This window comes from Chenopodium album, chromosome 23 (genome assembly GCF_948465745.1).
Source record: "Chenopodium album chromosome 23, dcCheAlbu1.1, whole genome shotgun sequence".
NCBI classification, from domain to species: domain Eukaryota; kingdom Viridiplantae; phylum Streptophyta; class Magnoliopsida; order Caryophyllales; family Amaranthaceae; genus Chenopodium; species Chenopodium album.
Window position 1 is genome coordinate 38,441,409 of NC_137856.1, and position 12,533 is coordinate 38,453,941.

The following is a 12,533-nucleotide window of genomic DNA, read 5'->3' on the forward strand; positions in this document are numbered from 1 at the left end:
ATGTAAGATAGGAAGCAATAACACAAACTACAAAAATGGAAGGAAAATTCACTAACTGGTCAGCTGAAAATGCAACCAAAGCCTTCCTCGAAACCTTAAAATTGGTAAGTACATGTACAACTTTCATAGTTGCCAGTGGTTTTATCTTTTTAAAGTTTTTTGTGCCACCATATCGTGTTAACTTTCTCTTTTTATGTGTTTCCGTCATTTTTTCCTTGGGACTAAGTTTTGTTTATCCTTTGATTATGTAATGCAGGGAATTAAGAAGCCTAGTGATGAGCCGGATGTATCGGAATTCATCTCAGCTATAGCAGCAGGAAATGATGCACAACTTATGGTTGTTACGTGTGGTGAGGACACGAGCCTAACTACGCTACTAGCCCTAGTGGCCGCGGCTCATCAAACTGGAGGCCGTGTTGTTTGCATATTTCGCGGTCTAGAAGAATTTCAATCAACCATGCAAGCCCTTGGGCAAGACACCACAAACCTAATCGAGTTTGTCATAGGTGATGCTGAGAGTTTAATCCGTGAAGAGTTTAAGGACGCGGATTTTGTACTAAATGATTGTAAGCTCATGAATCACGAAGCAATTCTTCGAGCAGTGCAAGTAAATAGTGGTAGAAAGTGTAAGGGGGCTATAGTTTTGGGGTGTCATGCATTTTGTTCGAGTTCATGGGAATGGGCCGGGGTTAGGACTCAATTGTTGCCTATAGGAGAAGGTTTGTTAGTGACTAGAATCGCGGGTGCTAATGAGATGAGAGAACGAGGCAAGGATGGTCGTCGTGGTAGCTTTGGAAGGAAGAGTAAATGGGTTGTTAAAGTAGATCATCATACAGGAGAAGAACATGTATTTAGAGTTTCATGCCCTAATGAGGATTGAGATATAGATGGATGATTAAGGGATGGATTACCTTGTTTAAATGCTATGAAATAAGCAAAAGTGTAATGTTTTCATAGCATTATTATTGGTTCATGGCATGAGTATAATCTATGGTATGTAATTGTATTAGATTCTTTGAAATTAAAGTAAAGCTAAGAAGTTGTAGATATATTTAATGGTGTAAGAGTTTGTAGTATGTAATGTAATACTCATACCATGCATGCCTTATTGCAAAGGAAAGGAACTTGTTTTCCCCTTGATTAGCCTAATTCTTTCTTCCAAATTATTAAGAAGACATTATTTGAGCTCTACTGCCTTCGTTACATTTATCCTAAGACCATGTTATCACATAAATGATGTGATTTACATATAAAAACCTTACATAATAGTTCGTTAGGTCGAATCTATATATCAAATCTCAATCATTTAATTATAGATCACTATTATTTCAGAAAATATAAAAGTTTAATTTGATCTTGTTAAAATGATATTATTATTTATAATATGACTAATGGCCTACCATATGAGAACGAAATAATCGGAGTATTAAAATAACATTTAACTATACAACACAATACAAAGAAAAATATGCTAATAATTAATAAAGCTCCATGTACTTAATAAGCCAAATCCGTTATTTTATATTTAAAATTGAGTTTACCAAAAAAATTATAGATTGTAGAGTAGAGATAGGTATAGAGCTTCCCTGTCGACTTGTTGCATTTGAATTGCTATGAATGTAATTAATGAGGAAGAAATTATTGTGTGATACTCCTTTCTCTTGTAAATTGTACTCCGATTAGTAACTTCCTTTTTTAAAGTTACGATATGGATGATCACCAATTCACCACCCGTTTTGGTGACGGACGAAAAACATTGGTGGTGACCATGCAATAATTATTATTTTTTACAAAAAAAAAATAAAAAATTGCTCATTTCGATTAAAAAAAAAAAATGCATGGTTAGTTGGTGACTATTATTCCAATATTGGATTCATAGAACCAGCCCAAAATTATTGGATTTATAGATGTATATGATTGAGCGAGTTGGCCTGTGTAAATGAAGGTTCCATCCAATTTCAAGCCCAATCATATGAAAGGCCCAGTAGTTCCAGCTCATCTATTGCATGTTCAAAACTAAAATATGAATAAGCAAGTTTATAACTCCTTCAATTGCTTGATAAATGATTTTTTCTTGGCTTAGATATCTACAAACAAAATAAAATTCTTTTTTTTTTTTTTTTGTGACATTGGCAAAATAAAATTCTAATTCCTTTAGTTTTTGCCTTAAAAAATATTATAAAAGGTCACTTTCTATTTGTAGCTCCTTTTAAATTAATACTCCATAAGTTATAATTTAAACTTACAATATTAATTATTAGTTTTGAAAAATAATTAACCAATAATTATATTGATTACCCGTCAAAGAAAATATATATGTATCTCACCTAAATAACTAAATGACAATATCAAATAAACATGACATACATATCCAACTAATCAGAATAACCACTACATACGAGTAGAGCTGTCAAAAACTGACCCGACCCGAAAACTCCACTAAATCGCAATGATCTGAACCCAACCTATACTCGGACAATGGGGTGAAACTAGTGACCTGTAACCCGGCTTGAACCTGACCATATGTTAACCGAAAACCGATTTGATCCAATACTTTGTGACCTGAACCCGAACCTGCTCCCCAGCTCCCGATTTGATCCAATTCGCCACCGCGCCCTAAACCTCAAAATTTCCTTAAAAAGCGTGGATTATATATAGCTTTCGATTTTGTAATTTTTTGACCTCATTTCCCCAGCAAATAAAAATTGCCGAGATGTTTCCCATGGTCTCTAATACCCTCCGAGAGTCCAATTGGGTCGGTGGAACCAGCCAATATGTCCTTAAACGGTCATTTTACCCGTTCACAACTTGAAGTGATTTCGTAAAATAAAGCCTACCACGGACGTTTATCACAACATATAATGATCATATGTGGCTTCAAATGGAATTATATGACCCCGAAATGTATCCCTTAGGGTCTCAAGGCATTACGTCACCGGGCCCCGAAACCTCAAAACTTCCTCAAAAAGCGTGGACTATAGCCTTCAATTTTGTAACTTTTTGACCTTTTTTTGCCCGTAAATAAAAATTGCTGAGATGTTTACCATGGTCCCTTATATCCTCCGAGAGTCAAATTAGGTCAGTGAAACCATCTATTATGCCCTTTAACGGTCATTTTTCCCGTTCACAACTTGTATTGATTTCGTAAACTCAAGCGTACCACAGACGTTTATGATAACATATAATGATTATATGCGGTTTCAAACGATATTATATGAACCTGAGATGTATCCCTTAGGGTTTCAAAGCTTTTGGCCACCGGGCCCTAAAACCTCAAAATTCCTCAAAAAGCGTGGATTATAGCCTTCAATTTTGTATTTTTTTTTTACCTTTTTTCGCCCAAAAATAAAAATTGCCGAGATGTTTACCATGGTCCCTAATATCCTCCAGGAGTCATATTAGGTCGGTGGAACCGTCCAATATGCCCTTAACCGATCATTTTACCCGTTCAAAACTTGTAGTGATTTTATAAACTCAAGCCTACCACGGACATTTATGACAACATATAATGATCATACATGGTTTTAAACGACATTATATGACCCCGAGATGTATCCCTAAGGATCTCAAAGCTTTTCGCCACCGGGCCCCGAAAACTCAAAATTCCTCAAAAAGCGTTGATTATAGCCTTTAATTTTGTATTTTTTTTTACCTTTTTTCGCCCAGAACCATCCAATATACCCTTAAACGATCATTTTACGCGTTCACAACTTGAAGTGATTTCGTAACTCAAGCCTACCACGGACGTTTATCACAACATATAATGATCATATATTCTTTCAAACGGCAATACGACATTGAGAATTGAGATATATCCTTAGGTTCTCAACACTTTTCGTCACCGGGCCCTGAAACCTCAAAATTTCCTCAAAAAGCGTGGATTATACCCTTCGATTTTGTAATTTTTTGACCTTTTTTCGTCCGGAAATAAAAATTGCCGAGATGTTTACCATGGTCCTCAATACCCTCCGGGGGTCCAATTGGGTCGGTGGAACCATCCAATATGTCTTGAAACGATCATTCTACCCAATCGCAACTTGCATCGATTTCGTAAACTCAAGCCTACCACGAACGTTTATGACAACATATAATGATCATAAATGGTTTCAAACGACATTATATGTCCCCCATGATGTATCCCTTAAGGTCTCAAGGCTTTTCGCTATCGGGCCCTTAAAACTCAAAATTTCCTCAAAAAACTTAGATTGTAGCCTTCTATTTTTTAATTTTTTGATCTTTTTTTCGCCCGTAAATAAAAATTGCCGAAATGTTTACCATGGTCCCTAATACCCTCAAAGAGTCCAATTGGGTCAGTGGAACCAACCAATATGCCCATAAACGGTCATTTTACGCATTCGCAACTTGCATTGATTTCGTAAACTCAAGCCTACCACTGACGTTTATGACAACATATAATGGTCATATATGGTTTCAAACGGCATTATATGACCCCGAGATGTATCTCTTAAGGTCTCAAGGCCTTTTGCCACAAGCCCATAAACCTCAAAATTTCCTAAAAAAGCATGGATTATAGCCTTCAATTTTGTAATTTTTTTCACCTTTTTTCGCCCGAAAAAAAAAATTACGAAGATATTTACCGTTGTCCCTAATACACTCCGGGAGTCCAATTGGATCGGTGGAACTATACAATATGCCCTTAAGCGGTCATTTTACCCGTTTACAACTTGAAGTGATTTTGTAAACTCAAGCCTACCACGAACGTTTATGACAACATATAATGATCATAAGTGGTTTCAAACGAAATTATATGACCCCGAGATGTATCCCTTAGGGTCTCAAGGCTTTTCGCCACGGGGCCCCAAAACCTCAAAATTTCCTCAAAATGCGTGGATTATAGCCTTCGATTTGGTAATTTTTTGACCTTTTTTCGTCCGAAAATAAAAATTGCCGAGATGTTTACCATGGTCCCTTATATCCTTCGGATGTCAATTGGGTCGCTGAAACCGTCCAATATGCCCTTAACTGGTTATTTTACCCGTTCACAACTTGTAGTGATTTTGTAAACTCAAGCCTACCACGGACGTTTATGACAACTTATAATGACCATACATGGTTTCAAACGGCATCATATGACCCTGAGATGTATCCCTTAAGGTCTCAAGGCTTTTCGCCACCGGGCACCGAAACCTCAAAATTCCTCAAAAAGCGTGGATTATAGCCTTCAATTTTGTATTTTTTTGACCTTTTTTCGTCCGAAAATAAAAATTGCTGAGATGATTACCATGGTCCCTAATACCTTCTGGGAGTCTAATTGGGTCGGTGTAACCATCCAATATGCCCTTAAACGGTCATTTTACCCGTTCACAACTTGTAGTGATTTCGTAAACTCAAGCCTACCACGGACGTTTATGACAACATATAATGATCATATATGCTTTCACACGACATTATATGATACCAAGATATGTCCCCTAGGGTCTCAACACTTTTTGTCACCAGGCTCTAAAACCTCAAAATTTCCTCAAAAAGCGTGAATTATAGCCTTCGATTTTGTAATTTTTTGACCTTTTTTGCCAAAAAAATAAAAATTGCCGAGATGTTTACCATGGTCTTTAATACCCTCCGGGATTCCAATTGGGTCGGTGGAACCATCCAATATGTCCTGAAACGGTCATTTTACCCGTTCGCAACTTGTATCGATTTCGTAAACTCAAGCCTACCACGGACGTTTATGACAACATTTGATGATCATATATGGTTTCAAATGACATTATATGACCCCGAGATGTATCCCTTAGGGTCTCAAGGCTTTTCGCTACCGGGCCCCTAAAACTCAAAATTTCCTCTAAAAACTTGGATTGTAGTCTTCTATTTTGTAATTTTTTAACCTTTTTTCGCCTAGAAATAAAAATTGTTGAGATATTTACCATGGTCCCTAATACCCCGCGGTTGTCCAATTGGGTCAGTGGAACCATCCAATATGCCTTTAAACGGTCATTTTACCCGTTCACAACTTGAATTGATTTTGTAAACTCAAGCCTACCACGTACGTTTATGACAACATATGATGATCATATATGGTTTCAAACGACATTACATGATCTCGAGATATATTCTGTAGGGTCTCAACACCTTTTGCCACCGCCCCCTAAAACCTCAAAATTTCCTCAAAAAGTGTGGATCATAGCTATAGGTGTCAAAAACTGATCCAACCCATGAACCCGACCTTAACGGACAAAGATCTGAACCCAGCCTGTACTCGAACAATGGGGTGAAACTTGTGACCCGTAACTTGACTTGATCTTAACCGAAAACCCATTTGATCCAATACTTTATGACCTGAACCCGAACCTGCCCCCGACCTGATAATAACCGTCAACGATTTAATTCGACCCAAAAATAATCTGAACCTGAACTAGTACTCGACCCAATTAAAACATGAACCTGAGTAATGAAAGCTTTAATAAAATTTTATATACCTTTTATTCAGCTTATATACTAGTATAATTCTGTAAACTTCAATCCAATTTAATAAAATTTTTTGTTCAGCTTATATAACTTTTGTTCTCTATTACTCATATATAGGTTTAATAAAATCTTGATGATGCTTGATCAAATTATGGAAGGCGTAATTATATAGTTCAACTTGGCCACATCGATATTTATTAGAATTGAACTTGAACCCGACTCAACACTAACCCGAACCCGAATGTACCATCTTGTTAACCTATCCAAACCCGACTTAACACAACCCGAATTGAACCTAAAATTGAACCCGACCTATATCCGAAAAGGTGAACGACCTGTTATAACTTGAACTGAAATTGACCCAACTTGAACCTGAACTGAAGCTAGATTGACCCGACATAACCTGATCTTGATTTAACCGAAACCTAATTTGACCCGACCCGAACCCGACTTGAATACTCGAATTGGCAGCTGTACATACGAGATACAACTGATCAGATTAACAAATTAATACATCCAACATCTAGTACATATCCGATGATACAACCATAATTCAAATACTATTGAGGTTGAGGTGGTGAAGTAATGACATTGATATCCACTTTGTAACCCTAAGGTTTAGATATTAAACGTCACGAGACTTATTTAAGGGATTTTCCTTTTCTCCCCTTCAGCGAATAGCAAAATACTACTTGTTTTTCTATTTTTATATTTTGTTCTCACCTGCAAATAGCCAAATGGCATCAACAAATGAATTGAAAGCTATTCGATAACACTTAACATAGAAAATCCAAAATAAAATTGATCCAATTCAAATAACCAGCTTGCAACTTCTATTAGAATTTGTCTCCATCAAAATCCTCTCCTCTACACCATCACCCATAAAAAAGGGTAATGAAAATGTGTTAGCAAGAATGCCAAATAGAAGAAGTTAAGAAGAGGAAAGACAAAGAGTAAGACAACTAAAATATACAAGTACTTTTAATGTGATTGTCACATGATTTCCTTAAACTTGTTTGATGTGCTAGTGTGCTACTACTTGTTTATAAGCTCTTTTCAAAAGTTTTGCCCTATATGTTTGTCTTTCTTCTTTGTGTTTTCTCTATCTTTTTTGTTGTTATTTTTCTATTGCATAAAATAATGTGCCTACTTATTTGTGTGCAACAATCTTTAAATATAATGCCAATATATCTCCATTTTGGGAACTTAAAAACTTTGGCCTTAACATACAAATATAAACGTCAAGGTACAGTGGTCCAAGAACTTGGCATTTTTTTAATTTTTGAAATGAGATTGTTTTATTATTATTAGCAAAATAAAAGCAAAGATTACAAAGATTAGTGATAGTAAAATTATATTGGACCATACTACTGTATATGACAAAAATAAGTAAATTATAGTTATGAAAAAGACTTTTGCCTAAGTAGGAAAAAACAGCAATTTGAATGTGTGATGATGATGCCATTAGAGACAAAAAAATAAAGATTAATGCCATTTTAATGTGAAGTTGATTTTTAAGATAAAGACACAAAAAATAATTGATTTCCTATAATGAGTTCAAGGAAATTTAAGACTTTTGCTTCAATGTGAAGTTATTAGTTCAATAAAATTCCATATTGATTGGACATTTCAATTAATTACTCAACAAATTTGTTCACATAATTTTTTAAGGTTTGAATTGGTGATAAGTCATACTATAATGGTATAACCATAGGATGGATATTTTGGATAAACAAGGAAGAAATATGATATACCTCCGATTTATTTTAGTTGCAAATTTGGAATATTTTATATCTCTCAAATAATACCCCAAACTTGCAACTAAAAAAAAATCGGAGGTGGTATATGACTCTTAAGGTTCGTTGCATGTAAGAAATAAAATACTACCTCCGTTACAGGTTATGTGCAACGATTAGACATTTTTCCTCTCTACTTTATGTCAAATCATTGCACTTAACTTGTAACGGAGGTAGTATAACAAAAGATTTTTATCACTTATTCTTGAATTGCTGCCATTTGGTCAAGTACGCATAGGATGTGTGGTAAAGTTTGCTAGCACTATGCTTAGTACTAAAAAAAATTGACAAACTTTGCTTGTGGTAAATGAAATTATTTATTGTTCCATATTCGTTTTAAACTTTTAATATTAACTTATAAAGACAGTAAAATATTCTTCCTAATGAAATTAATAAATTACCTTGCAAAAGAATATGAATTTGAAAGAAGAATCGAAGTACTACTAAGATTAGAAGGTCACATTTTTCTCATTGCATTTCCCAGAAAACACTTCAGTTAATGACACTTAGTACCTACAGTCTACAAATCACAATCGACTCCAGGAAACAAATACTTAATTTAGTCCTGAAGACAAGAAAATTCTAAACAGATAATGACACTTAATTAGCACCAATTAGTCCTGAAGTCATGGAGATCGATAACAGTTAGTACAACTACCTAAGTCTAGGATGATTGTATCCATTGAAGGCCTTTCGTTAGGCAATTCATGAGTACAACTCAAAGCTATTTTCGCAAGCTTAGCTGCCTCAAACTCTGAGAATTTTCCATGAAGGTTTGAATCCACATATTCTTGAGATCGCAGTGATTCAGCACCAACACGTATGGAATTGCTTATTTTCCTCCTCCCTGAGATGATTTGAAACACAACCATGCCAAAAGCATAGACATCACTCTTCTCAGTGAACTTGCCAGTTGTGGTGTACTCAGGAGCCAAGTACCCCATTGCTGCACTCGCCTTAAGTGCTGAGAACACGGTGTCATTGGTAAGGAGCTTGTAGAGGCCACAGTCAGCGAGTACAGGGTTGAATCGTTTGTCTATCAGAACCTTCTCAGCTGAAATGTTCTGGTGAATTAGCGCCGGCTTGCTGGTTTTGGAGGTGTGCATATATTGTATTCCTGCATATAGGAAAACAGCCAAAAATCGTGTTAATTTAGGTGCAGAACAGTAAAGTATCTGACAATCATGAATTAAGTAAGATGCTCAGCTGAAACCACCCTACAATTTGGAGTAATCAGTAGCTTAATCACTCGAAAACCCCTAAAATATGAAGCAAGATTGCTAGGCAGAGGAAACAGAACTAACCTTTGGCAATGCCATGAATGATCCAGACACGAGTAGACCATTCGAGGACATTTGCATCACCATCTTTCAGGTCAAGGTACTTAAGTAAAATCCCATTAGGAACAAAGTCATAGACCAAAAAGCATTCACCCCTTCCCCTTGAACAACAAAAGCCTCTCAATCTAACCAGATTTTCGTGCCTCAAAGAGGTCAAAACATTCAAACCCTTCAGAAACTCGGACTCCTCAGACTTGCAACTACTCTTACTGATCCTCTTGACAGCAACAACTGAACCATCTCTCAGGACTCCTCTAAACACAGCCGACATACCACTCTTTCCCAACAAGTTAGATGGTGAGAAGTGCTGAGTAGCACATTCTACTTCCTCCAAATTAAACCGAAACCCTTGAATCACATCATTTGAAAACCCATTGAAACTCCGAACATCAGACAATGGATCCCACCCATTAGGATACTCAAGACTGATCAGAGGAGACCCATTTTTCCTACAGAACTCCCTAGGCTGATCAATACTAAGACGAGTGTCAGATAACTCCAATGAACTTCCGAGTTTCTGCTTTGTACGGCGATATTTGGCAAAGATGAAAACACTAACAAGTGACAATGCAAGGATCACAACCACAACTCCCACAGCAACAGAAGCATGAGAACTTTTTCGAGTTGTTTTAGAACATTCAGTTTGGCTACAATTAGGAAGCTTAACATTAGCTGTTTCGGGGATTTCTTTCCTTGGTAAACCATTCGATGTTGCAGCCCCTCCTCCATAAGGTTCAGGCCTGATTTGACCAAGGTGATCAGAATCAGGACAAGTTTTCAAAGTAAGAAAACCAACTCCACATAATCCAGGATTGTTTGCATACTTAAACCCTTCATTTAATCTCAGTAAAGCTGCAAAAAAAAATCAAGCACAAAACAAACATCAATCAATCTAGCATTTTGTTTCTAAATATGCAGTCTAAACAGATTAGAAATAAGGTTGCGTACACCTAAACCTCCTCGACTATACTCACCAGGGGAAACATTGCCAGAAAGAGTATTGTTTCGAATGTCAAGGGATTCGAGCAACGGAGCTTCAGCAATTGGTGTTGGGATTGAACCAAAGAGATGATTAAAGCTCAAATCAAGCCTGAGTAGGGTTTCTATGTGTCCTAAACTTGCAGGAATTGCACCTGTTAAATGATTAGACTGCAATGCAAGAACACTTAGCTTCCTCAAAGATCCCAATTGTGTTGGTATGCTTCCTGTTAGCTGATTGTAGCCTAATTGCAGAACTGAAAAAAAAAATAAAATAAATTGAAAAACTGTAAAAATCAAAGAATAAAGAAATTGAAATGATGTAAGCAAAAGAGAACATACATTCTGCATTTTGAAAGTACAACTAAAACAAGTTTGAATTTTAGAAATTAATGCTACTTACCTAACACCACTTTGCTATCTTAAATAAACTGTTTGCACATAAATAAAATCAAAAAATAAATTAATTAAATGTTCATATAAATTGCTGTTTTTGTTGTACCTCTTATGAACATGCAAGTATACAAGGAGACAGGAATAGATTGTACAAAAAACCAGTGACATTACTAATTTTAGTTCATGAGTTTATGTTCATATCCATGTAGATCGATCTTGCACACATAAAGTCACACTAAAAAACCAAGTTCATAGTTTTAACACATAAAAAAAGTGAAAATAAAAAAGCATGAGCAAGTAAAAAGAATCTCTCCTGAAAACAAAAGAAATTGAATAAATTAAATCACTTTTAAAACGACAAAACCAACAATTTTTTCATCAAGTTCAAAACTTTATTCTTATTCTTTTTTGGTTCAAATTTAAAGAAACTCAAGAACAAGAAGAAGAAAACTGACCTTGGAGATTATCGAGGTGAGAAATCTGAGGAGGAATAACCCCAGAAAGATTATTAACATCAAGATAAAGATCAACCAAATTAGTCAAAGAACCAATCTCCTTAGGAATCTCACCACTTAGAGAATTATAATGCAAGTAAATTCCAGTCAAATGTTTAAGCCCAGAAATTGCAGGAGAAAGCTGACCATTTAACCCTTTTCCTTGCAATGAAATGTTAGCCACTTGACCATTATGGTTGCAACCCACACCTTCAAAGGTCCCATCACATTGGTCACCATTTTTGGACCATGATGAAAGGTGTAAGCTTGATGGGTCAAGTGATGATTTTAGGGTTAAAAGTGATTCAAGTTCTGGGTTTGATGTTGAAAAAACAGGGGAACTGAAACAGAGGAGATTGAAGATGAACAAGATTAACAATAACATGATTAATTTGATTAATTAATCTTGGGATTTTTGGAAGATTTAAGGGTGATTAAAGGGGTTAATTTGGTTTTTGTATTGTTTTTCTGGTTGGGTTTTTTTGTGTTTGTGTTTATGTTGTTGGCATTGTAGTTTGTTTGTTGTTTATGGTTTTGTGTTTTTGGGATTTTTGAGGTTTTGGGTTTTGGAAATAAAAGCACAAATTTAATTAGTTTAGGTATCCAATCAAAAGATTTGTTTGGAATGAATATTTGTGCTTTAATTAATTAATTAAAAATAAAAAGGGTCAGTGCTCAGTGGAGTACTGGAGTGAGAAATTCTCTCTCTAAAACTGACTCTTTCTCTCTCTAACCTAACTTACTCTATTGAGTGTTTGAAGTGGACAAACAGAAATGAGTCCAGCAGTCACTAAAAAAGATGGATATTTGGGTTTTCTTTTTCTTTTTTTTTTTTTTTTTTTTTTTTTTGAGACAAAGGAAGGCAAGGATAACTAGGAGGGACAGTTGGTGTGCAATTTACCACATATTAAAAAAGAAAAAAAAAAATGCAAGCATAGGGTTTGGCCTTGATGATTTACTTTTAACAATGATCATGACTTGTAAATTGTATTTGACTCATGTCTAGATATAACAAGGATCCTCAAGTGTTAGTCCAATTCATTAAAGTGGAAAAATGGTACGGAGTGTTATTATTAGAAGTTTAATTTCATCAAGAATAC

The 12,533-nt window shown here is 35.6% G+C and overlaps 2 protein-coding genes across 2 annotated transcripts; one reads left to right on the forward strand and one right to left on the reverse strand.

Moving 5' to 3' along the window:
* LOC145609688 (uncharacterized) lies at positions 1-1,116 on the forward strand. The gene is made up of 2 exons (XM_081665139.1): positions 1-104; positions 257-1,116. The coding sequence occupies exons 1-2, from the start codon at positions 36-38 to the stop codon at positions 878-880; spliced, it is 693 nt and encodes a 230-aa protein (XP_081521265.1). The 5' UTR covers positions 1-35; the 3' UTR covers positions 881-1,116.
* A 7,576-nt stretch (positions 1,117-8,692) lies between these two features.
* Positions 8,693-12,155, reverse strand: LOC145608239 (LRR receptor kinase SERK2-like). The gene is made up of 4 exons (XM_081663849.1): positions 11,395-12,155; positions 10,540-10,800; positions 9,530-10,417; positions 8,693-9,342 (listed from the first exon to the last, which is right to left on the reverse strand). Exons 1-4 carry the CDS (start codon positions 11,816-11,818, stop codon positions 8,852-8,854), a joined length of 2,064 nt encoding a protein of 687 aa, XP_081519975.1. The 5' UTR covers positions 11,819-12,155; the 3' UTR covers positions 8,693-8,851.
* Between the last annotated feature and the right edge of the window lie 378 nt (positions 12,156-12,533).

Coding starts and splice junctions, on each gene's coding strand:
- LOC145608239 (XM_081663849.1), bottom strand. CDS start 11,818: ATGTTATTGTTAATCTTGTTCATCTTCAATCTCCTCTGTTTCAGTTCC. Junction 10,418..10,539: donor TTCTGGCAATGTTTCCCCTG/GTGAGTATAGTC, acceptor TTTTTTTTGCAG/CTTTACTGAGATTAAATGAA. Junction 9,343..9,529: donor CATTCATGGCATTGCCAAAG/GTTAGTTCTGTT, acceptor TCCTATATGCAG/GAATACAATATATGCACACC.
- LOC145609688 (XM_081665139.1), top strand. CDS start 36: ATGGAAGGAAAATTCACTAACTGGTCAGCTGAAAATGCAACCAAAGCC. Junction 105..256: donor TCCTCGAAACCTTAAAATTG/GTAAGTACATGT, acceptor TATGTAATGCAG/GGAATTAAGAAGCCTAGTGA.